The sequence below is a fragment of the Haliotis asinina genome, chromosome 1 (assembly GCF_037392515.1).
Source record: "Haliotis asinina isolate JCU_RB_2024 chromosome 1, JCU_Hal_asi_v2, whole genome shotgun sequence".
Lineage (NCBI taxonomy): Eukaryota > Metazoa > Mollusca > Gastropoda > Lepetellida > Haliotidae > Haliotis > Haliotis asinina.
This window is the reverse complement of record NC_090280.1, coordinates 79108779-79136100: the sequence shown is the minus strand read 5'-3', so window position 1 is coordinate 79136100 and position 27322 is coordinate 79108779. Positions and strand designations below refer to the sequence as shown.

The 27322-nt window shown below is 37.5% G+C and overlaps 2 protein-coding genes across 5 annotated transcripts in view; one reads left to right on the top strand and one right to left on the bottom strand.

Annotated features, from left to right (window-relative positions):
• Positions 1 to 2263: 2263 nt before the first annotated feature.
• On the bottom strand, positions 2264 to 24407 carry LOC137297802 (A-kinase anchor protein 1, mitochondrial-like). The gene is made up of 9 exons (XM_067829755.1): positions 24230 to 24407; positions 20776 to 22019; positions 19132 to 19357; positions 18347 to 18483; positions 15396 to 15576; positions 14716 to 14863; positions 14344 to 14411; positions 13153 to 13289; positions 2264 to 12954 (listed from the first exon to the last, which is right to left on the bottom strand). Exons 2-9 carry the CDS (start codon positions 21991 to 21993, stop codon positions 12889 to 12891), a joined length of 2181 nt encoding a protein of 726 aa, XP_067685856.1. The 5' UTR covers positions 21994 to 22019; positions 24230 to 24407; the 3' UTR covers positions 2264 to 12888.
• Positions 24408 to 24651: 244 nt separating this feature from the next.
• Positions 24652 to 27322, top strand: part of LOC137297776 (serine/threonine-protein kinase unc-51-like) — a 46390-nt gene continuing 43719 nt past the window's right edge. For all 4 annotated transcript variants that reach the window (XM_067829742.1, XM_067829737.1, XM_067829729.1 and 1 more), the window contains exon 1: positions 24652 to 25073. In XM_067829742.1, coding sequence (XP_067685843.1) covers positions 24984 to 25073 — 90 coding nt within the window. In that variant the 5' untranslated portion in view covers positions 24652 to 24983. The remainder of the gene's footprint in view (positions 25074 to 27322) is intronic.

The window sequence follows — 27322 nt, the reverse complement described above, 5'->3', positions numbered from 1 at the left end:
CAATATTACTTGCAAATACCTTTCCACTTAAGGTATGTTTCCCTTCTAAAAAATCAACGAATGTGTGAAAGAAGTTTTCATCGACTTAGTTTAGTCTATCTTCGCGGTGAATCGAGAATGGAAGCCAATGGGCTATAACATACCGACCTGAAACTTAACTACAAATCTACTGTCCCAATACTGACATCAATATCAATTATCTGAAGTGACAAAATAGTTAACTCATCTTCTACATATAGGTTTTCAGTTGTCACAACACTCAGGGAATGTAATCAGCTGTTGAAAATACACCTGACTCAATCTTAAATACTAAGCTGCCGCCATATTGTCTACACTGGTCATGTGACGAGGCGAGGCATACGTTCAGTGGCTTTTCGAGGAGTTTCTGCTCCCTCTCCATATAGGCTCCATGCTGATGTGTTCCAGGGCCCCGTTTCACAAAGCTCTCGTAAGCCTGAGGTCTCGTAACTTTTCTCGTAGCATCCGTAGCTCCTGTGTTACAATATAGGAGGTACAATGGCTACGAGAAAACTTACGAGTTCTTAGGCTTACGAGAGTTTTGTGAAACGGGCCCCAGATAGACTTCAAGATGGCAGATGCTAATGCTGCAACTTTCGTGTTTGATGGTGTTCAGATATGCGGATGCTACTTTCACTACGCCCTGGCACTCTGGAGAAAGATTCATGCCTGATATGAAGTGGTGATATGATGTTTATACGTGAAACGTAGTGATAAGATAAATGGGGTGCTATAACTGTAATACAAGTCAGTGTATGACAAAGTATATTTATGTATACTTTTGAATAATGAAATGTATATGGTAACACCCCTTTTAAGTTGGATTGGTCCATATGCCAACTTCGTCTAGCATGCAACGTCACTCAAACCTGACTATGCACGGGTCGTCTAATTGCTGCTGTTACCTGTCTTAAAAAAAAATAATATCAGTGGGAAGTTGATTACTTAGGAATGTTTTTCAAATCACCAAACAACCTACCTGTGTGTATTTAATGGGCTTTTTAATTGTTTTCTCTGTCTCGGAATTTTTTGACTGGTCATAAAAAGAATCAGTCACCCCAACCTTTTTTCTGAGACCTCTCCTGTGAACTTGGGGGCCTTAGCTTTCGGGGATTTTGTTACTGTTTTGCTATCAGGTTGTCTGTTCAAGAAATCTTGATGTTGACCTAAAGGCCCCTTTCCAAAATGTGATTTTATCGCAAAGACATCAACTCTGGCTGAGAGTTGTCCTGGGCCCGATGACGTGACCCTCCGTGATGAGGTCAAGTCTCGACTGTCGACCTCATGACAACTTTCAGCTATACTGACCCGGCCAAATGCGTAAAATTATAATCAACTTTTACAGACTTATGACAGTCATAGGGTTAGTAAGCTATCACTGCAAAGTCTTGGATAGTTCAAGCAGACACACATACACACTGATGCACGGTCGTCGTATGTGCGAAATATTTATAAGTACCACGTTAAACCCCTTTTCACCTCACCTTACCTGAGATACCACGCCGCAGTTGAGCATGAATATCCAACTCAAACAAGTCCTTCTTTCACCCATAAATGCTGTGCCTGATTGGGACCAACAAGTACCAAGTACAAGGGGACTGTTAATTAGCAATTTTGGACCAGACAATCCAATGATTGACATCATGAACATCACTCAACGCAACTGGGACACCATGACAAGTGCCAACCAAGTCAGTGAGGTTCAGAGCCTGACAAGTGACTACCCTATCTGTTAGTGGATTCCTACAAGAATGGGCTGCAGAAGGCGGAATTCGAACCAGGGCGCTTATTCTCGAAGTGATCGTAGCCCTAAGAATTTTTAACTTTGATTGTAGCTAATGTCTTAAGAATGGGCTTAAGAAGTTCGTAGCGCTACGAACGTTTCGAGAATAGCTAGCCTGGATCTTCACATTTCACTTGGCATTTAAAACAGCACCAGTGAGTTTACGCTACTTTAAAAAAGAAAATCCAGCAATATCACAGTGACACCAGAACTGTGACACCACATTGTACCAATGTGGAGAATAGAACCAGCTTTAACACTTTTCAGCACTTGTCGACATGAACATGATCTAAGGCTGTACTATAGTGTGACTACTCAGGTTTGGCTAGGAATAAGAGATGTCATCCATATCAGATGCCCACGACATGAGCTTCATTAGTCGATAGTGTATACTGGAAGAATATATATCCCTATCAAATTCAAGTTTCCAAAGTCCATTACAAACAAAAACCAAAGATTGGATAAAATTTCGAACAGAGTGTTTATTCAACAATTATAGGTCACATCTACACAGCAAAATAGGTGCTACAGGAAGATACTCAACGAAGGCTTTCAACAGGCAAACTGACAAGGTTCTTCTACAAAGATGTGGGTTCTTGCAGAGGTGGGTAAAGGAACTGTTGCAGTTGGAAGGGAGGGTGAAGCTTTAGAAAGGAATTGGACAAGCTCATGATTCTATGGCCCTGTTTTACCACGATGGTTTTGGAAGACCATATGTGGTTCAAGCTTTGTGTAGTTTGTTCATATTCCATTGTTATATACCATATACTAGCATCATAATAGTCTAGCAAGTATGTGTTTGCGAAAATGCCACCATGTTTATTAGATACATGAATACATTTGCTTCTGTTCTTTGCATCCCTGGTACATTGTAATGAAAATATTGTCAATGGTGAGCGAATGTTCAAGGAGGCAATAGATGCAATATTGTTTGTGGTACATGACCACACAGTATCAGTAATAGTTGCACAGTCAAATCAGTACATTATCATGGTGTATTTAGTAACGCACACCATTTAAAACCTGAAGTTAATGTAGAAACAGCAGTCTAAATGGCTGGCCTCCTTTTGCTCTAAGGATTTACAGAAACAATATGTCTTATCATAATAATTATTTTCCAGGGAAATACCATAAATGTCTGTGGTCTAAGTAGGTTTGGACAAAGCAAACCACAAAGGCATAAGTGATGCTTGATGATGACAGTCTGCAACTGGCTGAGCCTGACCATCTCAGCAAACAATTTCTGTGAAAAGGTTTTCTCCTTGGATGTTTGCAGTAGTGACTAGCAAACGCTTTAACCACTAGGCTACACCACTTCCCCTCCTAACCACAATGAGAAAGCCTAAGCCAATTCCATAATCACTGATTTGTAAGGCCATTGGTTGATTGAAGTTAATCTGGTACTGATCGGCAGATTCTGGCAGCTAAGGGACATTACTCTGCCTGTTTGATTACATCCCCTTCTCTCTTGAACTACCCATGCTTGGTATCCTAAGCAAGATTTTGGGTCTGCTTTACACAGCTCTCAGCAATATTCAAGCTATATGGCAGTTGTCTCTAAATATTGAAGTCTGGACCAGACAATCCAGTGATCCACATCATGTTTATCGATCTGCACAACTGGGATACAATGACACCTGTCAACCATGTTGGCAAGCCTGAACACAGGATCGCAGTTGTTGCCTCTATTACAACAAGCATGGGTTACTGGAGACGATGTTCTAACCCAGACCTTCATGGGTACTAGGAAGGTGCAGATGATGCAGAGTGAGTGACTTTAGTTTTACGCTGCACTTACCAATATTCAGCTATATGGCGGCTGTCTGTAACAATCGAGTCTCAACCAGACAATCCAATGACCAACAACATGAGCACTGATCTGCACTATGGGAACCGATGACGTGTTAACCAAGTCAGCGAGCCTGAACTCCCGATCCTGTTATTCAACTCTTACAACAAGCTTAGTTGCCTTTCATGGCAAGCTGATGTAGAAGACATTAGAAATGAACAAGTGGTTATGGTTTGTTACCACTTCAAACTGCACTTCATCAAAGGTCCAGACAGCTCAATATGGGATGATACCACTGCAAGACCTGGCCCCAATCTATCAAAACAAACTTAAGTTTTTACTCAATTTCCAAACTGAGTTTGACAATTTGAAACAGCTGAAATTTTAACTAAACTTTTTAAACAAGAAATCCCAAACAACTTAAGAAATATATTCACAAAACCCAAACCATCTACTATTGTTTAGTTGAATAACAGTTTTAGCACTTTCTGGGAAATGTATTTTCTAAAATTTAAGTAAAAAGTCTAACTTAAGTCAAAACTCAGATTTTAAGAAATCGGGACCTGAGCTCAACACTGTGCTGAAACTCATAACCTGGACAAGTGTGGGATTCAAAAATAATATCACTGGATTTAGGCACAACAAAATGTGGCCTTGAACAGGAAATTGTTGTGGCTCAGTGGAGTGTGTCCATATTCAAAGGAATTCCAGTCCTACGCTCCAAGGAATTAGACGCTGACTTGTTTTAATGTCTCGGCATGTTTCTAAAAAACAAGCACCATGTTAAAGATTCTATTTCTCTTTCACAACACATCTGATTGCAATCTGAATTGTCATCACCAAAAACAATGATTCAAGAGCATGCAAGGGTAAGCATTGCAAAAGGAAGCATTCCTTCAGAAAAAAAAAAAATTCTGTCCCTGGAATCCTGAGTAATTGGGTTTAAAGAACAAAATAATAACATATAAATCCAGATTGTCACAGAAACATGTCTTTACAAATTATAAACAATTATTTCTACTCACAAATTGCTTTACTGATTTATCAAACAACAGTTTAGAATCACATAATTCTCAGAAGAATTCAAGTCAAATGAAATACTGTCAAAATACATCAATACAATACTCTTTAAAAACAAACAAAAACACGTGCAGTTGAAATTCTCCCATCTACCATCTGACATGGATAAAGAGTTTCAAAATGTTGGTGTCATCAAGAACGTGGAAGCACAAATGAAGACATTAATTCATTGCAAACTTGGCAGGTAATAAAACAACATAAATTTGATTTCTACATTGAACATGGAAACACCAAAAACAAATCACCAGAGTATGTGCTATTCGTGTTCTTCACTGGAAAAATAGTTGTTAAATTATAAAAATATGACCTGATTTTGTTGTACTGCGGATTAGTATGTACACGACATATACAGCTGGTATGACATAGCCTTACACAACCTGGGATACCTGTACCTGTGCCTCCACTCTCCTTCCAGAACATGGCCTACACTTACCTCCTGTCACCAGTATCTGTCTCAGCAAAATACATAACACTTGTAAACATACATTTCCCCTAACATGAACTTGTTTTCCCCACAACAAATCACGAAAACTTCTTTTCAGTCCACATAAAACTTTCAAAAAGAGGAAAGTAAAATATTAAGCACTTGTCTAGTCGTTAAAATTTGAAAATATTAAGATATGAATTTTTCAGTTAAATCCTTGATATATGTCCTCCAACTCTAAAATTAGCCATGTAAAACAACTCTTCATTCCCAGCCATGAAATTAATTAGTATTAGTGGACAAAACAAATTCCAAGAAACATCACAGTACATCCTCGATATCTTCAAGGCATATGTTCTGATGAATCTCCACTATACCCTGGATGCATCTATATGTTGGCCGAATAATTTTATTACCTCCCTTTGATGGCACCATATTTTCACAGTAGCTAATTAGCTAAGTCACCTTTACAACCTAACTTGCCAGTGTCATTAAAAACAGTGGTCGCTGCTCCAAAGGTTTGTTCACAGTGCCACTCAGATTTGGGGGAAATCAAACAACTTGACAGGTCCGAAACTTCAAAAAAAACCAAAAAAACCCCAAACAAAACAAAACAAAAAAAACTGTCGCCTGTTCTCTTGGGAAATGAATATTCTTATGAACATTGTCAATTAGATACCTCCAGGTTATATAGGGATGGTCATTCATAGCAAGAAGGCCCACTTTTCGACAACACGTACAAACGACTTTCAATACACAAACACACTGATCAAAACCGAACGGCCTTTACTGAAAAACATCATTAAATATAATTAGTCCACTGGGAAGTACTGCCTCTCTCTTGCTAGACAGAGCGGACTTTCCTACTAACTAAATGCAAACAGGTCTCCCTTGTCTACATATCCTATTGTAAGAGAAATCAGATCGAATCTTTCAATAAATGCATTATGGTCAATGGTAGTGCAAAAATAGTAAAATTTCTATCTAAATATCTGAGAATTCATTCTGAAATAACACTTTGATATAGATCAGACCATCTTTGTCTGAAGAACCCTCAATTTTGCTTAAATATATCTGTTCCCAAAACAGCACAATACTATTTGAGAAATTGGCTCCATAAACATCTTTTGTTCTATAATCGAAAATCACTGAGTGAACCCATATAACCCTCTATGTTATTTTTAAACTCTTGTCACATTTAACAAGGACTCAGCACAACAAATTACACTGGTTTGGTCTTGTTGAAAAATCACAATACCCAACACTAGCAGGGTTTATAAAGAACATTATCATGTTATTTACACCACTGAGTTAAAAATGTCACAGCAATGAAATCTTATTCAATTACAATCGGATGGCATATGCCTATAAAAGAACTCTCAGCATCTAAATGAAGTCATATGCTCATTGAAAAGTGCCTATGCAAAACAATGTGCCTCAACAACGTATTTAATACAAGCATACCCTTGAAATCAAACAGCTTGTTATTCAAATTAAACAAATAAATGGCAAGGTAACCATATCAATGCTGATGGCAAGCATAAAAGAAATACAAAATGAGTTCACAACTAAACCCTCTGGCAGTGGCTAGAATATGGGATGAGTAATCTCCCTTGGGTATTCTGTGCATATGAAATCAGCTATGTATGAACAAATGGTATGAGCCCTTTTATGAAACTATGAATAGTCTTTCCACATTAGACCTGAAGTCAAAGTCTTTGAGTGTTTAACAAGTTACTTAGCTACCTCACCAGTTAGAGCTGTGCCGTAGTATTAATAAGCCTGATACTTTATTTGACGATAAATATATATCAATACTTTTTTTTACAGTTACTTGCTATCAAAATATACATTTTTTAAAGACATTAACTTAAGATATCAAACAATTAACAGCATTAAATCGAATTGTATTGTTCCAAGACATCACAATACACATTGTATGTGAAACTTCTGTATTGTTACGTCTCTATCACCAATATAATGAAACGTCAACGCAGTGTCAGCTTTTAGCAAATCAATGACACCTCCACCAAGGACATGCATTTTCTCATAACCTGAGATGCTTGGAACAACTAAAATATTTAGTACTCATTACCAGTACCTTTGACTCTGACACCTTTTGCTAAACATGACTGTCCAAACCCAAAATCTATGACTTGTAAATTATTATGCTGGTACAGAGTTAAGACGATATTTATTGACATGAATAACTAGTGACGTATCGGAGCGCAAAATTTATGATACATTTTGCATAAATTAGTGTCTAATATCTAGTTGAAAACACAGTAACAGTTATATGAAAATTGTACAGGATGGCACCCAATAAACCAACTTCCAAGAAATCCAAATTTACTTCAAAGTAATCATGCAACATAACTTTTATTACTTTCAGCTTGTCACTTTGGGACCTAAACATATAGCTTTAAAAATATTCAACAATTGATCAAATTTCCCTTACATTTTCTTCAAATGATGACAGGAAAATGACACAGCTTGATAACACAGTGGTTGTATATCACTCTCTGGATCACAGCAGCTATGAACAGCAATGTAACTTCACATAAATTCCAAACAGAGACAACATTTCTTAAACTTAAATTCAAACTCAAGTCACAAAATTTCAAATGGTTTATGAATAAAAAAATAAGGACAAATATTTGTTGCAAATGTGATATATGTCAACAGCCCAATAGAACTGAATGCTAATATCACATTATAGAATGCCAATTGGCTTCAGAAGTTGTACCCAATACCTGAAGTATACTGTTCCTGTGCCTTATATACCGTTGCCAGGGCTCCCCTCCTCAAAGCGATTGTACTTATAAGACTGTTCTAAGTCTATGTTAAATTATACGAGCTATGACCTCTAGGAATATGACTGGGCCCAGGGCTATTAGCTACAAGTTAACAATTAAATTTACAATGGAAGCTGTCGAAACTGGCATCTGTCCAATCCGGCATGTTGTCAACAGCAGCATAAAATCTTAGTCCAGTCCATGATTTGTACATTTACCATAAACTCTACAATCTGGCACGTTGTCTAAACTGGATTATTTCTTCAGTCCCGATGAGTGCCGGTTTAGACAGCTTCCACTGAACTTTAATTGGATCCTTGACATGCAATCTATACTTTATGCAGAAGTAAACAGTCTACCAGATGCAGATATTTAGAGGATATAACTCAAGATGCTTCAATAATCTTCAATTCCCGGGGATAGTTGCTTTGAAGTAAGGTACTCCAAACAAATACATAGGACAGTTCTTATCAGGCACCCTTCACTAGGTGTTTGGTGACTAGGAATCAGTCGCAAAATATAACTTCCTGGGGCAATGTTGAGGATAATTCTGTGGGCAAATGCTACTTCGGATATACAACGCTCTTCTCTATTTGGACCAAATATGAAACAGAACTTATGAGTTAATTTTCACGCCACCTTAGAAATATTCCAATATCACCAAAACTGGGCTTCACACATTGCACCCATGTGTGGACAGGGTCTTCTGTGTGACAAGCAAATGCTTAAATCACTAGGCTACCCCATTACCCATCCAAACACATTAAATCAGATATTGTACTCATTTACATTTCTCTGCATGAAACTCATTCATGCAGGTGTACTTATCAGAGTAAGAGCAATGTTCGAAAATACCTACCTGCCTGGGATGGGTTATTTTCATAATGGACTGCTCGTGCCCTGTTCCTCAAACTGATTGTAGAGCGAAGTTGATTTTAACTACCATACTATAACATAGTCTCACGACTGTCGTAGCCCGACCATCACTTTGAGGAACTGGTTTCAGATTCTCAAAATCACCTGGCCCCGATTTCTCGAAACAAACTTAAGTCTGAGATTTTACTCAAATCTGAGAAAACGTATTTCACAGAATGAACTGAAAACAGCACAAAACTCAAACTATAGGAAACAATTTGAGTTTCGTGGGTAGATTACTTAAGTTGTTTGGGTTTTCATATTTCAAAACTGCAGTTGAATTAAAAATTCAGCTGTTTCAAATTGTGAAAGTCAATTGGAGATTTGAGTAAAAACTTAAGTTTGTTTTGAGAAATCGGGGCCTGGGATGGTTAAATTTTAGACAAGTATTTTGAAGATATTGAAGATATTTTGTGGGCAGGTAAGATTTGGTCAATGCTATTATGTTTTCTGACCTGCCCTGCAGTCTGGCTGAAATAGTTTTATATCCTGGAAATGTATTATTTTGAAAATCCTGAATCACTAAAGGCACAACTAGATCAGCTATGTTCAACAGTTTCAGAATAATTGTGGTGAGTGAATAAATGACCAAGAATCTAGAGATGAGTGAATAAATGACCAAGAATCTAGAGAACGTATTGCTAATGATATATCATGGCTTTAAATTTAATCATATTACATAGCATAATCAAATTTACACCTAAGACTGATCACAAAATGAGCAGGAATCCAAACCAGGGGAAGTAACTCTTGTTGCATGAGAACTTGAAGGAATTTCTGAGACTTTCATGGAAAGATTGCTATCCTCAATTAAGAAGTAGAAAAAAACAATGCTTTTTTTCAGTAGGTGAGAGTCAGTTCTGAGTGAGGGTGAGCTAAGATTTAAAGACTGTCCAGTACAGAATGAACAGAGAGAATTTGGAACGTGAATAGATATGTCCGAGATGGTGAATGTGTTGTAATACTAAACATGGGTGAAGCCAAAAGGCAGGTTGGTTTATTAAATAAAGGAAAAAAACAAAAACACCACCAAAACAAAGGTCATTGAACACAACCGAGATCAGCAACAGGTGGTCATTACAAGATTCAACATTCACCATGTGATGCAATGTGTACCATTCAGTAATAGTTTCACTAAAACAATTGTCAGAAATGCATCGCAGCAGCCAGCAGTTTGAGCAATTTGAGTCCCCCCAAATAGTCACAGTTTCAACAAGACCAGAATTTACTGACTTCGGAATAATATTTGCTTGTTAGTCCCGTCCCGAACCATCCGATTCCTGTGCCATATGAACTCTAGCAGTAACTAATCTTCTTTACTATTTAAATACAATAATTGTTGAGTCATTAATCTAATGATATATTGTTAGTTACATTTTCATTACATTGCCGGGAAACGTGCTCTGCGATTTTCGGCTCTTAACAAGACAAGCAAATTAGAACTGAAAAGTAAATAATCTCGTCTACTTCACTTTAAAAGTCACTTCCTCTTGTTTGTTAACACGAAACAATGCGATGTAGTTTTCTTACAAAAAAGTTTGACAAAAGTGTTACCTGCTCTCATGGTTTTCAAACATTCAGCTTACCTACAGTAATATATGGTAACGCTACTGCTTTGTGGTGCACTGGACTTGTCTCTGCTTACTGAACATTTCAGTATCGCAACATTTTTTACGGAAAACAGCACTGTTCGGATTAACATGGTCTGACTGTACATAATAATCCAATACATTATTTGGGACTGACTGAAACAATCTAGTGGGCAAAGGGTTTGTACTAAACTATTAACTGCTTCAAGACATATTCCTTTTCTAAAAGGAGTAAAAAATATTTCTTCATTAAAGACGTTTGCTAAATGTATGTTTTCAGATTAACATCAAAATAATTCAGCTTGGTACACAAAAACTTACAGCAAAAAGCAGTTACAAAATTCTGAGAGAACTACAATGTCACATACACAATTGCAGTAGTGATTCCTCATTCAAACATTTGAATACAGAATTAGTTCAGATAACAGTATATATTTATATATATTGAAAATTGTTTTTGTGTTAATTTGTGTATTATTTAGGGTCAGATATTCCATAAACAAAAAGGAAGAAAAAACATTTTCATCTTTGACAAAACTTTTTTTTTATATAAAAAAATATTTTCATCAATATTTTAACCAACTGGAATATCAACATGATCAGTCCCTTAATACAATTAACAGATGTGACTAATGAACAAGGTAAACCATTTTTGATCTGGATTAAAAATTCATCAATAGACTGATTATCATTTACAGACAATTGACAACAACATATAAAACACAATCAGTTTGAAAAATACTATCAGCTGAAGTAAATGTGTTCAAATTGCAAAACTTAAACAAAACTAAATGGTGTTACAATTAACATAGCACATTCTGCTGTAAATGGAGTATGTGAGAAAAAAAAACCCAATATAGTTTGTGGACAAAACATACACTGATGAAAACAACCAAAACATACAACAGAGCAGAAGGTTGTTGACATCCATCATGATGACTAAATACATAAATTTGGCAGTCTTCTATACATACAAAGCAAAATATACACCCACACAGTATGATAGGTAGAAATTTGTCACAAATCTAAGTCTTGTATTATAATAAAGACGACTCCAAGCCTTTCATTCATTTTTGACAAATCACAAAAATGACACTTTTTTCTCGCAGTACTTTGTTCCGATCAACATGGCCTATCAGCAGGACCCATTTTTAGTTTCTTTTGGGCTAAGGATCATCCCAGACAAAACAGAGCTGCAAACCTCTGAAGCCTACATGTCAGATAGAATATTTACATGAAATCAACAATTCTTTGTCTGAAAAAAAAAAGAAAGAAAAAAAAAGAAAAAAGAAAAGAAAATATAAATTAAGAAAAAAAGAATGATAACTGTATAAATGCACTTATATGTTGTATTTTCAAAGGAGTATACATCTAAATGACTTTGGGACATTGGCTATAGCAATGAATTTGTCTTCTGAATAAGAGGCCCTGAACAACCTTGATTCTAAAACTGTTCATATATCTTGAATTGTTTATGAAAGAAATCCAGACTTAAACAAAATGTGATGGCATAAGAAACATGAATTAAATTTCAGTTTCATCAGTCTACCAATTCACCATAGAAGATGAAGGAGTTTAGTTTTAGACCACATCCAGCAATATTCCAGTCATATTGGCAGGGTCTGAATACCGTAATATGTCAACCAAGTCAGCATCTTAGAAGATGAAGAGAACAGTGTGCTTTCCAAAGGAATGAAGTAAGTTAGTTTGGTTTTACGTCGCTTGTAGTTATATTCCAGCTAGGTGGGTGGGGGGCACTACAAATTGACTTCAAACATTGTACCTGTGTGGGGAATCAAGTCTGGGTTTTCAAAATAAGGAGTAAACACTTCATACGCTTAGCTACCCCTCTTGCAAAAAAAGGGCATGATGAAAGTGAAAAGGTGAAATCAAGGTTAAACTTTTTGATACCACCAAAGAAAACCAGAACACAACCAAATTCATACATATCAGATATAAAATTACCAATGTTTTTTCAAGATGGACATAATGGCTATGTCATTATGTCAGATTCAAACATCTTTACGAAATTCAAGTGACATGAATGGTGGGAATTAAACCTGCAGGTTCATTATCTTTGGTCCAGGCTATATTTTCCACCACACAAATAAGCTATGGCATAAATTTTCTATTTCAGAGGTGAGCTAAAAATAATGAGGTGTACAAATTACAATTTGATCGTTCTAAGCTAATTAGTTAGCACCAAATCCGTAAACCCCAAAAATATATAAAAAACGAGTATGCCTGGGTAATAAAGTCTCATATCATTCCGCATAGGCCACGGCTCAAACATTTACTACTGTGTCAGCTTTTGTTCACTTCTTCAAGACTAGAAATAGAATACACCTTAAAATGAAAATGTAATCTGATGGATAACTGACAATGTACAGCAGCATGACAGGTTTTTGGTGCACTTGATCGTCAGTTTTTGTGTCATTATGATTGTTTGTTTGGGTGGCTTTGTCTCAACCAAGGCTGTGGTTTGATGGCTGTGGCTACTGCAGGATTTCAATCCAGCGTACTGCTTTCCGGTTGACCATTTCTCTGTTAATAAACAGCACCTGAAATTAATCATCAGTCTGATTACCAAAGATCTTGTCATGGAGTTATGAGTGAGTGAGTGCGTATGGTTTTCATGAGTAGGTAGATATAGGTAGATATAGGCAGATATACTCCCCCTATTTCCACTGAACTGGTAGATATAGAACCAATACTCCCCCTATTTCCACTGATCTGGTAGATATAGAACCAATACTCACCCTATTTCCACTGATCTGGTAGATATGGATGTATGGAATACCATCCTCAGCACGATTAATTACTTGAGCTTGAAGTAGTTTGCCTTGGGTCAGTTCTTCCAATACTGCACTACTTTGGTCACTGAAATATTCCTCCTCTGAAAAGTATACACATGAACTGTAGCGAATGAAATGAAACAAAGCAAACATGAAGGTATGAACAAGTATCTTTTAATGCACTATACCAGCTGGGGACACTAGAAATGGGCATTATACATTGAAACCATGACAAACTGAACCTGGTCAATCAGAGTGATGAGAGAACACTTCAACCACTAGGCTACCTCCCTGACCCTCACTCATCCTGATTCTGTCCGTTTGTTTCTGAGCACATGGTCGTAACATACCAAGTAACATTATGTCAAATCTTTCAGTCAGTTACTGGCATACTGAATAACTGAACCATGTATTAATAATACTAAGGTTCCCACAGAAGCAGGGGTATAGAAAAATCAACAATGGACCAATTATCATATGTATCTACATGGCGTTTCCACAGAATCAACAGTATTACTGGTGTTGGGAATTGTAAACAAAACCTATCCCGATTATCAGGGAACCTGTGGTGAACGTTTACTGATTATAATCAAAATATATACCTTATTAACGTTATCACTAACTTTAAGGAGTTTCCCCTGATTAATTTTAATTAATGTTATGTAATTATTCAGTTCATTTATACAACAAATATTTATCAGTATATCTCATTACATTCACCACAGATTCAAAATATAGTCATTGACAGGTCACACAAATATTTACCGTAGTGATGAATACAAAACAATGAAATAGCTTTACACTTTTAAACACATGATTGTTTGTGAATAGTGTCAAATTTAATGGTCAGATTAGTACATTCAAGCGTGCTATACTAGAAGAACAAATTTCTGATCAATCAAATACATGGTTTTTTTGTTAGGTTTGATAATCATTTTAAGTCGTTTTGATAGATTTTCGATCAGTGGAACACCACCAGGTATCACAACAATTAATGAATCAGTTATACCCCATCTTTCCATAGAGATAATGAACAGCCAACAACCAAGCTAAAGATCAACCAAAAAACACATTTCCTTAGCAATATCAAACAGTCTACCTATGGACAAACTCTAATGTAGGTTGCTACAGCATTAGTCTCCAAAAAGGGCTCACCCTGTAGAGGTGTGACATTCCCCATGTAGCACTCGACAGCTTGGAATGGTAGGGTCATGAAGTCACTCCTGCAACAGAATGTTTCATTTCTTGTAAACGACAGATTATTCCTGAGAAAGCAGAGAATATGTTGGAGATAATCATCAGGGTCAGACAGATTTACTAATAATAGCGCATCCCAATGGTCTACAAAGCATTGGTCAATTTTAATGCAGCAATATGGTCATCAAGTCACTCTGCAACAGAATCATGTTTCATTTCTTTAAATGACATTTTATTCCTTAGAAAGCTGTTGTATTTGCAACAAAAGGAATTTTTCTTTACCACTTCTATATTTCCCTGACATATATAGTCTGCTGTCTGATGACGAACCTGATCTGCTTCAGCATGGCTGCTTGCACCCGCGCATAACCTCCATAGTCCACATATTTGATGTCCACCTCATCTGAATTCTCAGTCACATTCACAACCTGAGCCCGGAACCAACCGTCAACCATGAACGCTGCACAGATCACACCAACTGAAAGGGAATATTGTAACTTTTACATGTGAACTGTACTTCAGTGATTCAGACACCTCATAAATGAGATTTTAGTCTAACGCCACTTTTAGAAACAATACAATACCATATGAAACACCAGAAATGGACTTCGCTCAATGCACCCACATTGGTAATCAAACCATGGTCTTCAGTGTGAGGAGGGGATTCAAATCAAGGTCTTTGGTATGGCAAGTAAACTTCAGCCACTACGTTACCTTACTGCCCTTCATACATCAGTGAGTTCTGCCTTTCGCAACACTTAAGCATGGTCATTTTCTGTTCCAAATTCTTCATTTATGCAGGGGGTGGTGGGGTAGTCTAGAGGCGAAGTGTTTGCTCGTGACAATAAAGACTTGGGTTCTGTTCCCAGGATAGGCACAACATGTGTGATGTCACCTGTTGTGATGCTGGAATATGGGCATAAAACTAAACTCATTCACTCTTTATATTGCATTTCAACTGAGATTTTAATCTTTCAGTAGTAGTGCATTTCTACAGTTCCCCTCCATACCTTCGATTGGTCTGGGTAAAGGGGGTACCATTTGGTCCTGGGTGTAACAGGCCATCATGAAGTGGTTCAGCCGCTCCAGGGACGGGAACGTGGGGTGGGTTGGCTGCTGCACAAAGATGTGGCCAGCATCTACGATGTTGGACACCACAATGTCCACTGACACACCCTCTGGAAGGTTTAGCTGGAATAAAAATAACACATGAACAAACTGAAGATCAGTTCACCTGATGAAGGGATCTGGAATGAACCCAAAATTGTGTGGAATACATTAAACTGTAATTTTCTGAATAAAATTGATATTATATACTTTTCCTGACTCATGCTTATTTGCTTGTCTCCCTGTTCTTCCCAAAGTTTTAGTGAAAACTTGAAATCCCTATTCTTCCCTTCTTCAAAAGAGGACGTAAAATCAAACTCCTCCACAACTACCCTTCCTTTCCTCCACATTGTGGCACCAATATTGGTCACATGCTTGTCAGTCTCTCCATAATTTTCATAGCCCAACACACTGATTTGGAGGGAAATGCAAGTCACATGAAGGGAGGTTGGGAGGGTGGACCTCATGAGTCAGGATAAGTATAAAATATCAATTTTATTCTGAAAATTACATATTTTTCCTTATCCTGGCTTTTTCGCTTTCAGTATCCAACAGGTATGGTGATGGGTCAAGCCACTTCATGCAAAACATCCTGAATATCCCACCCCCGACCCAGGAACTATGATGACACTGTAATTATCTTGTTTCTTTTCCCAAAATCCAACTGGTATCACGGGGTGGGGTGGGGCAGTGGAGAGACACAGACTACTTACTCTGACATCCAAGTGTGGTCACACAACTAATGTCTTGTTAGTTTCATATATATCTCGTAACTTACTGCTAGATGTGTTCATCTACTAAGTTACAACCCATTCATCACATATTATCTAAATATGTACAGGGTTTCTGATCACTGTCTGATGTGCGCATGGACTCTCAACCAACCACCTCGTTAGTGAAGGTATCAACAAGTCACGTGATAAGGGTGAGCTATTTTCAGCGCTTAGAGGAACTGTTAACTGTTGTGTTGCAACAAGAGGCCTGAGTTGGTGAATGTCTGAGACGTCCTCCGTGGCAAATGTCTCTGAGATAGTGATCTGCAAACACTGTAGCAAGAGTAGATGCCAAAGCTCTCACTTCATGTGGACTGTAAGCTCGTGGTGGGCTCCAGTCCTGCTGCTTCATATGCATGTAAAATAACAGTTCTCATCCATACTGACACTATCATTTGTGAGATTTCTGTAGACATCTCTGTAGAAAGTGGAAAAAATAGATGCTTAAATTTCCCTCTTTGTGTCTGTTTTAAATAAATTTTGACAGCTTTAACTATACACAGATAAATCATGCGCATTGTGTGGCCAGACTGTAGCACAAGACGGACACAATCAGTGTGGATCAGATGCTGAAAACTGGTATCTACAACTCAAACAAGTTTTCATCAAAATGTAAACAAAGTATGAACCATGATTACAAGTTGCAAACACACATAAAATACGTAGTTTAAACACAATTTTTTTTCATCATACAATTAAATATACAGACCATATATATCAAAATTTGGATTAAAGACTGAAACAAACAAGAGAAAGGTGACGTATAGGGATCCCAAGTTAGACGAAGGAGGTGAGTGTGACAAATATGGCCGGTCATGAGACCAATATTGGTGCCAAATTATGGAGGAAAGGGGTCGGTGGGTGGTGTTTTACTCATGGGCCAGTGTGACTGTACGTCCTCTTTTGGAGAAGGGAACTCCCAGAGCCCCAAGTTTCAAGAGGAAATGAGTAAAAGATAACTGGTCACGTTTTATGACAAGCACGGGTTACGTATGACCAATTTAAAACAGGATCTCAATGCACACTTTCCTGTAACAGGCATTTCCTCCACGGTAGTCAAATATACAAATGGTTGGGAAGAAGTACTGACTGCGTTTTCATAAGGAAACTGAAATGCTTCACAGAAAATATAGTTCATAAAATGCACAGAAAAAAATGCAAGACATTTCACATTTTATTACATTTTCAGATTTTCAATGTACTGACTACAGAGCAATTAAAATATACTGATTAGATGTTGAGCAAGGCCGAGTAAACTATGTTTTGACATGACCAAAAGGCTAGTCTGACTTGACTTCAGAGTTATCTCCCTTATATGGGTCAATGCATATCTTCATCATTACCAAAGATACAATTTAGTTCTGTGTTATCAAGTAATGTTGCATTTCTTAGTAACAAGAATGCTCAGAAGGTGTAGGGTTAAAGTAGCTCTGGTTCTTGGTAAATGTAAGATATAAGATTAAGACAACATTGAAAATATGTCTTGGCTCTTTTGTTGGTGGAGCATTGTCAGGATTTCACCAGCAATGAATGCACCTATAGATACAACCATTCTGAAAACCTGTCAACATTGCACAACATTCTCTGACTACTGGTAAGTGCTTGAGTCACTTTAGCGATAGATTTGAAATGGGCAAGATTAGAAACTAGGCTTTGATGTTGCTCAGCAGACACTCCTGACTTCTGAAGATTTTCAGGCTGGACTCCCTTCAAGTACAACTTGTCATGTTTCTTTATTGCTGCACTCAGCCGTGTGAATGCAATCTATAAATATCCTAGTCTGGACCAGACCATCTAATGAGTGTTCTCATAAGCACTGACATACATAATGCAATTGCAATTAGATGACATCTGTCAACCAAGTCAGCGAGCCTGACCATCCTATTCAGTTAGTGGCCCTGTATCACTAACTAACTATAAAAACTAAAAAACTAACTATACCGGATAAAATAAGCCAGGGATATTGGTATTTTTATGATTGATATTTCAACAGTGTGTCAATGAATAAATAGACCAGTATTCATAATTTCAAACATACATGTATCCCTCACTACTTTTGTCCAGTACATGCATGAACTCACCTGCATAATGTCCGGCATGAGGATAGGCGTGTCCTGCACCACTTGGGTCAGGGGGGTGAAGTCCACTTGGGGAAACTGGCCGCGAGGGAACTTCTTCCTGATCTGCACCAGGGCCTTATCAATCTCCGACTGCATGCCTGTACAACAATTTACAAGCAAACCACAGTGACCTCACAACCTTCAGTATCATGTTGTGGAAAGTCCTTAATCATTGTCAGAGTGGGCGAGTGAGTCAGTGAGTTTAGAGATACGCCACACTCTGCAATATTCCATCCATATCACAGCAGTAAATAACCAAGTATGGATCAGACAATCCAGTGATCAATCTCATGAGTGAGTGAGTTAGTTTACTTTTACGCCACACTCAGCTATATTCCAGCTATATGGCGGCGATCTGTAAATAACGGAGTCTGGATAAGACAATAAAGTGACCAACATCATGAGCATCAATCTGCACAATTGGGAACCGATGACATGTGTCAACCAAGTCAGCGAGCCTGACCACCTGATCCTGTTAATCGCCTCTGAAGACAAGCAGAGTCAAATTTTCTGGCCAGCATGTGTTGCTGAAGGCCTATTCTACCCCGAACCTTCACGAGTCTCACTAGCATGAGCATCAATCTATGCAACTGGGATACAATCGCGTGTCAACCAAGTCAGTGAGCCTCCCAATCAGATCCCTTCTGGATCATTGGACCATGGTTCAACACTGACTTTGGCGATAAACCAGCAAGATGACACAAGACCTAGATCATTACATAAACAAAACAAAAATGAAGTCCTACCCTCTATGACACAAATCTGGAAGTTTGGTGTACATGGGTTGTTTTTCAGTGCGATGTTTGCCCCGGACCTTTCCTTTACCAGGTTGATGTTGCGACCATTTTTGCCGATCAGACGACCACATAACTCAGAGGGAAAGTTGAACTCATATCTTACAGTGTCTGATGTCATCATCGGGGGTGGCATTGGTTCCGATACACTTCCTCCTCTGCCACTGTCATTGGAAGCCTGGAAACAGTACACCATGATCAACGGTTCAACACTTTTGGCAACACTCCGGCAATTTCACCTGCGTATTCAACGAGAATTGAGCCTTTCATAAATACAAAATGTTTTCTCAAAGCAAACACATGTGCAGGAAAGTAGGCATTTTTTGGACAGTCTGACCAGCCAATCAAATTATTTGATGTTATTTCTTAAAATAATATACAGTGTTATCAATTGGATTTTTATCAACTGATTATCCAAGTTTGACTGTCAAATGATCAATAAACCAATTATTTGATTGACTGGTGTACCACTACATATCATGTTTATTGATTCATGCAAACAGTGCAACCACTGAACTGAGATACCGACAGTAGTGAGTGATTTAGTTTTACGCCATACTCTGCAATATTCCATCTATATGGCAGTGGTCTGTAAATGAGTTGGAACTAGACAATCTAGTGATCAACAGCATATGTATTGATCTGCACATTTGGGAACTGATGACATTGGAAGCCTGGAAACACAACACATAGATCAGATGATCCAGTTTCATAACACTTTTAGCAATATTCCAGCAATATCACTGCAGGGGACAAAAGAAATGGTGTTTCTCACACAGTACCCACTGGGGGATTCGTAGCTGGGCATTCAGTGTGTATTTACCTGATGAAGGAGTAAGAATATACTTCGAAATGTGCCCATCACAATAAAGAAGTTGACATCCATAAAATGATTGCCTTTATGTGCATCACATCTAGATGCCATTCAGACATCAAGACATTCAAGACAATGAAAAGGAGTCCTGAGCCTTTCTTAATTTCTTCATTGATGCTAGGGGCACCTAGACTTGCATGGGCTACCCTGGGTAAATTTGCTTCAGGGTCCGTACAACAGATCATCTATTTAACTAAGATTCTCAAGTACCAGTCTCCACATATATATGATACAAGTCTAACAGAAGGAGCTAATCAGAAGCCTTTCCTAAATCTTCATTTCTTTTGACAGTTTAAACCTGCTATGCACAACTTTGAAACAAAGTCTTGGCTACCTTACAAAAGAGTCATGTGATCAAGTGAATGCTAATGCAGTGCGTGACCATGTTACAAACGGTTGAGTCTATTATCATGAAGGGGTGCGCCTTTGTCAGTTGACTGCCAACATGTCTATTACAGTCTTAAAACTGCACTCAATTTTCCAGCCGTTTGGCAGTGATTGTAAACAATCAAGACTGGATTAAACAAACAATATGTTCAATATTATGAACAACAAGCCATGGTATCACCATGCTATGACATACCTTGTCATCAGCATCAGAACTTTCAAACACATTAACTCACAAACACATTTAATGTAACTTTGGACCAATTTTCACTCTGTATCCCTGAGGGGATAGATTCACTGCTTTGCAACAATGCAAGCTGAGGCATTCAACTTACCTCACTATTACTATCACAGCTTGGGGACTCTGAACTTCCAGCGATGGCTGCACTACCATTTTGATCAATTAATCGTTCTGCACCTAATGTTGCGTCTGCTCCTGTTGAACTGGCAGCGCTGATGGCAACTTTTTCTTGAGACTGCACTGATGATGCTGTGTCCAAAGATATGGAACGGTCCATTGTTTTGTTCATGTCTGTACTTATGCAAGCGTGATCACTGGACACCTGAACAGAGTCAACACTGACAGTCATAGACAGACAGTCCAATGAACTAGACGGTTCACCAATCACAGATGAGCTGACTTCAATGTGGGAATTACTGGCGGAAACTGGATCACTTTTACTGGTTTGGATATGATCAACTTTGGAAACAGAGATCTGATCAGACACTCTGTCATTAGATAAAATGTCTGATGCCACAGGGACCAAATTGTCATGGTTGAGAGTCTTAGCACCAACTCCTTCCTGAGAGCTTTCACAAGGTGAGGCATCAGTCTTACTAGCACTTACAGTGGGGTAGTCTGAGGTATGTACAGAATCTGAAGATCCTGTTGACGAGACTGGTACATCCTTCTGTGAGACAACATCTGGATAAGGAGACTTATCTGGTGATGACATGGAACTAGAACTAGATGGTGATACTACTTCAGGCAGAGACTCGGGTGTATTCCAAATACTATTATCTTTCGACCCAAGAGTTTGTTCACTCAAATTTACATCCTCTGAGTTTGATGTCTGGCTTGGAAGTTCTTCAATAGCATTTTTGACTAAATGAGAACACTCAAGCTGTTTTTGGACAGATGATATACACACACTGTTTATTTCATCTTTGATGAAATCTTGTTCTCTGCTGACAGGTTTTTGACCATTGGCCGTTTGCTTGTCTCTCTCTCGGTTTTGCAGAATCTGATCAGAGGTTTGATGCGTGGCATCTGGTGTTTGAATTCTTTTGCATTCTTTATCATCACGATAACTGTTCTCTTTCTCTTGGAAAGTGTCTTTGACTTCACGAGACGTCTCTTTGACTTCATGAGACGTGTCTTTGACTTCATGAGACGTGTCTTTGACTTCATGAGCAGTGTCATTGACCTTGTCAAAAGTGATAGCCTTTCTCCCTTTCCCCTTGTCTTTTTTTCGACCGAAGAAATAGAGAAATCCCAGCAGTGCCGTGACTGAAGGCAAAGCTATGGATAAGACAAGTCGTAAATTTGGCATGTTGAAAGACTCCTTTAATCGCCGTACTGAAAAGAAAAAGAAATCGATTAGAAAAACCTTAAATAACATCATGAATAACAATTTTCAAGTGTTAGCTAAACAATACTAACCTTTGCAAATATGGTCAATGAATATATGACATCAAAAGAGCATATACCATTAACTTTGGAAGACAGAATCCTTATGATAAAATTGAACATTGGCAATATCTGAGTAGTTCTCTTTGGACAGAGTGCTAACCAAGGCTGCCACGATTTGGTTTGATTCATCAGAAGTCAAATCTGAGACCTTAGTTGCGACTTTTAACAACCATTATGACTATTTTGATTTGCTATAAAGTTCTCTCTTTAAACATCATATTTTATTGTTTCGAAAAAGGTTATGTCATTTAGACTCTTGAAAACGTTTACAATGCGATATATTTGGCTTAATAAATCCTGATAATCACATGAAACCTGCTGTTTCTAATATATGAAGAATTCAAACAAAAATGATCCCACTGAGGGTCCAATACTGAAAATCAAATTGACGTTTGGGCAAATTGTTTCATTCCTGGTACTTACACAAAGGTGCACAACACCATTTTTGCGCTCCTTTTATGGTGGTTTATGACTCTAAGACTTATATTTATGAATTAAAGTAATTAAATCTGTACTGAGGTGTACGTGTTGTGTCACAGTGATGTCGTTATGGACCAGCTAACCATATTGACTGTTCCATCACTTACAATTCCGGTATTTTTCCCCACAGTATTCGATAACAATAACGGGCAGCAAAACAAAAGTCTTCCCAGTAAGGAGGCATAAGAGAAAAAATTCAGATAAAGCTATGAAAACTACAAATATTTTTCAAAATAGTTAGGGTGATGTCTCATGATCTATATACAGTTGAACCCTGTTTACTCAGACTCCGCATATCTGGAAAACTCGCCTTCTGAATGATTTTTATGTGATTTTTTTGTTTGATCCAGTTAACCAAATATCTTGCTATCAAGACAATAACCAAAACGTCTGAATAAACAGGCTTCGGCTGATAATAATAGCAAGTTCAAGTTATCAAAAGTCATTGTTTCATTCACTGCCAATCTGCTGTTAAAAACTCTAACCTGTCACAGAATCAAATATTCGACAATACTTTGATGTAAATATACTTATTATTTCATGAATGAAATGAGGAATTCTTAAATAACGTACAGTTCATAGCAAGAAAAAGATCTATTTCTACTGCCATGATTCCCTTCTGTTGCCTTACATGAAAACAACAGCAGTAAACGGGCTGAACATATCGATGAAAAGAAAATTAATTATCATAATTGATTCTGATTCAATAATAAAACAAATGATAGAGTAACTTTGTAAAGACCTATAAAAAATGGCAATAACTGTTTGGCAGCAAATTCGGCTCTCAATGGGAATCCAAAAGTTGAGAGCACTCTTTCCTGAAACAACCAGACCTTGAGATGAAGGTCACTGACAAAAAGCCAGTGATGCAGTTGATGAGGACTGTAAAGTCATGCCTTGAAATCGGAGATTAAAAACTAGTTGTTGTCATGCCTGGTTGACTCATGATATGAATTCAAACTGTCCTTGTATGTCTCTGTTTCTCTTGAATTGCAAAGTGAAAGTGACTTCTATTTCCGAGGCACATGACAGAAAGGTCTGCATTTTCGGTTTGATCAAATACAGCGAAACTCCATTCCAGTCAGTGGCAAAATAAGTGATACGATTAAAATGCGACAAAACAAATGTATTTGATTAATCCACCATTTCACTGGTTCCACGGTGTTCATAGAGATCGTCATAACAACACTCACAAATATGTGCACAAGCTTTCGCGTATACCACTCGGTAACCAAACATTTTAAAGAATATAATCTTAATCGCAAAGTCAAAAGTAAAATTTGATGATCAAATGTTTACACTGACATGGTACATTTGTTTACATTTCACAGCAGACGGCAATGAGCTCTCTTGCCCTTGACAAAAATAAAAACATTCCATCATGAGTGTTTATTTTGATATCGTGGGCGGCATTTAATGGATAAATGACAGACACAATTATGAATTTCAACAGCAAATACTGCTACAAATAACAGCAAATAACTGACCGCAATGGCATTTCTCTTCACACACTAACACACACTCATAATTAATCAGAATCCCGATTGGATAGTACGTATGCAAGCGCCATAGTTTTGTTCTAAAATGCAAAGTTGTGCAACATGTGGAGGCCTTACCTCAGCTCAAATTCATCTAAACACCACGAAAATACTGTCCAGAAGATGCGAATTTAAGTAATTATGTTGCGTTTTCGATGACAGTGACAAATATGTATGTATAATGGCATAATTGCTCATCTTAGGCCTGTACCACGTGGTTCTTCTCTATACACAAAAACCACGCACATTTAACTCTCGCGAGATAGCACGGTAATTTGACAAGGTGCGTGCACTACTTTCGAACGCGGCATAATATATTCATAGGACTAATTGAATATATTTCGTGGTTGACCGATTTATGCAGCATTCAATGTCATTTAACTATTTTATATTTTCTAGACATTATTAATATACACATATATAATTTCATACTTTAAATTGAAAAACATAAATCTAACTAGAATGCAGTGCGTCTCACTTCGGCGCCCTATATTTAAGGCGGATGACGGGTGGCGAAACGGTCAAAACCCAAACATAATCAGGTGGTCACTGACATACGAGCGCATTGAGAAGAAAGAATAAATTTGCGTTGTCAAAAGCAACAGATTACGTCGATGTCCGTGAAGATCAGGAAGAGTACTGACAATATTTAACTTCAAAATGGAGTCCTAGATTTTATATGAGTCATGTTGGACCTTTGCGACCATGTAAATCGCCTCTAACCCAGCCATCAATGATGGCCCAGACCAGATTCTGTCAGCTCTGGTCGTTCATCTATTCCAATATCATTTTTAATATCAGTCCGTAGATCTTGGATATATCCAGATACGGTATGGAGAATCTTGGGGAGTACGAATACAACAAGAAAGACCTCATCGGCCATGGGGCATTTGCTGTTGTCTTCAAAGGACGAAGTCGGAAGGTAAGATTTTATTATGGCACCAAATTCTCAGGCTGTCAGATGAACAATGCCTGCCAAATTCCCGTGTCGTCATCCTGACTCAAATTGGTTGTTGTTGTCATTAGGAAATATATTTTAACATCGTGGAAGCTCTCTTGTGAACCTATCCCGTCGTTGTTACGTCAGTATAAACAATGGATAGTGTGGAGAATTGCGTGTGATCCAAAGGCAATGTTTCAAATACATTATTCTGAGGTTTCACATCAAAATAACCATTTATATTGTTGTTATCAAACATTGTACCTAAAGTATAGGAGTCATTCGGTTGAAAACACTGCAAATCCTGGAATTCAATTTCCCATGTCCTTTGTTGTGAGAAATGTTTCCTGGTCCACCTCATGGTCACTTTATATGGAAAAGTCATAGGCCTGGTAAATACTTCATTTGAACCAACAACAATATTGCCACAATATTTGTTATCAATGATTAGATATGTAACAGTTTAGAAAAAGCAATGACGCACCTTGATATGACATAGGTATAACCACATAGTAGGTCATATATGTCTATAAATAGATCCACACAATAATAAACACACCATGGTAGACATGGTGAGATTACTGAAAGTTGCATCACATTGTAACATCCATGCCTGGTTCATGTGAAATATTTTTATGTTGCCAGAATGACATCAAATGCTGACGTGGTCTTTTAAAACCATTGCCAGCAAAATGTTACCTTTGAGTGCTCTTGTATCAAGAATGTTTTTTTATTAGTTATGTACCTACATAGCTTATTTCCTTTGTTCTAGTGTTGGTAAGCTTTTCTCTGTGCTCTTTGCATGTTACAGTTGGACAATGGGCATATTTAGTTCATTTGATGGTAGTATCACTTCTTGGCAATAATGAAATATACGTATTTGTAGATTAACATTTAGTTGTATATATATATGTATATATATAATATAAATAAATAAATAAAATGTGAATTAAATTGAGCCCAGAACTCTGCATGATAACTGTCCATGTGCTCTAATGGATCTAGGTTCCCTTTCTCTAAGATCTGGGACTCAGTTCACATATCTTTATACTCTACTTATTGAGAGCTGAGCATGCATACATGCATAAGTTTTTGTATAGGATATGAGTTGGTCAGTCATGATTATAATTATGATTATGGTTATTGATTATTTTTGTTTAAAGAATGTTAATCCCTTTGCTAATAATTGTGGCCATAAACCTATATTTTCCCAAGGTCATAGTTGATCTACTTTGTATATGTACAGTCTTCTAAAACAAATAGTGGAACTTAAGTTTTAATTTATGATTTAAAAAAACTGGGAGCTATATCACAGTCAATCAGTGTTGATGTGATAATAATGAATGTTTTGAGATTGCATCACCACTTGCACTTTCGTATAACTATAATCGTTTATGCAGTAACCAGTCTTCAAAGATGATTGATGTGTGAAGTGAAATTTGCATGTGTGTGACTTTCAGTTTCCAAAGAAAAGCCTACAAACTAACAGTAACAACTGTGTGATGCAAGATGATTGTCAAAAGTATTGGTCTACAGTGATTTATCGACCTTCTTGAAAACCATCAAAATTAAGTATGGCACCCATGCACATGTATGTATCTGCTGTGTTATGCATGTGCATTCCAAGCATAGTGATTAAAAGTAAAATGGTGGTGCGTTCATAGGATGACTATCATTGAAAAGTTTGTTATACTTCATATCCAGTTTGAAAGTTAGGTTCTCCTACTTCTTTGGAGATAATATTTCACCATTGATCACAGTAATAGAAAGATACATCAACACAATTTGTATACTGTGTGTTGTTTTGGGGATGAGGGTTTTGTGTTCAGCTGTTTACCTTGATTAAAAGTTGTTTTCATATTCCGAGTTGTTGTAACCTCAATGCATAAACAAATGCCTATATTGTGATATACAGTAGCATCATAGAGTGTAACTGTATGTTTATTGCTCCAGGCTGAAGGCATATGTCAGTAATTGCTGCTGGTAGTTAATTAGTGCACTGAGTGTTATAACACCTGGTCTAATTACCCTTGACCCTTTAATCAGGGTATTCATGTTCTAAATGCTTATAAATAACTTCAGTTTCATCAATTTGATAATTAAATGTGTTGTGATATGTACCTGATTTTGTTAGTTAAGGATAAATTTTCCTAGTGTATTTTACTTTTAGCAGTCAAAAGAGATTGTTTATGCATGAAATTGAAATTGTGAAATTGTGGGATTAACGGGAA

Excerpts from the sequence above, each read along its gene's own strand:
- LOC137297802 (XM_067829755.1), bottom strand. The coding sequence starts at position 21,993 with ATGCCAAATTTACGACTTGTCTTATCCATAGCTTTGCCTTCAGTCACG. Across the intron at positions 18,484-19,131 it reads CCAGATTTGTGTCATAGAGG|GCATGCAGTCGGAGATTGAT; the intron begins GTAGGACTTCAT and ends ATTGTTGTACAG. Across the intron at positions 13,290-14,343 it reads GAATGTCACACCTCTACAGG|AGGAGGAATATTTCAGTGAC; the intron begins GTGAGCCCTTTT and ends TATACTTTTCAG.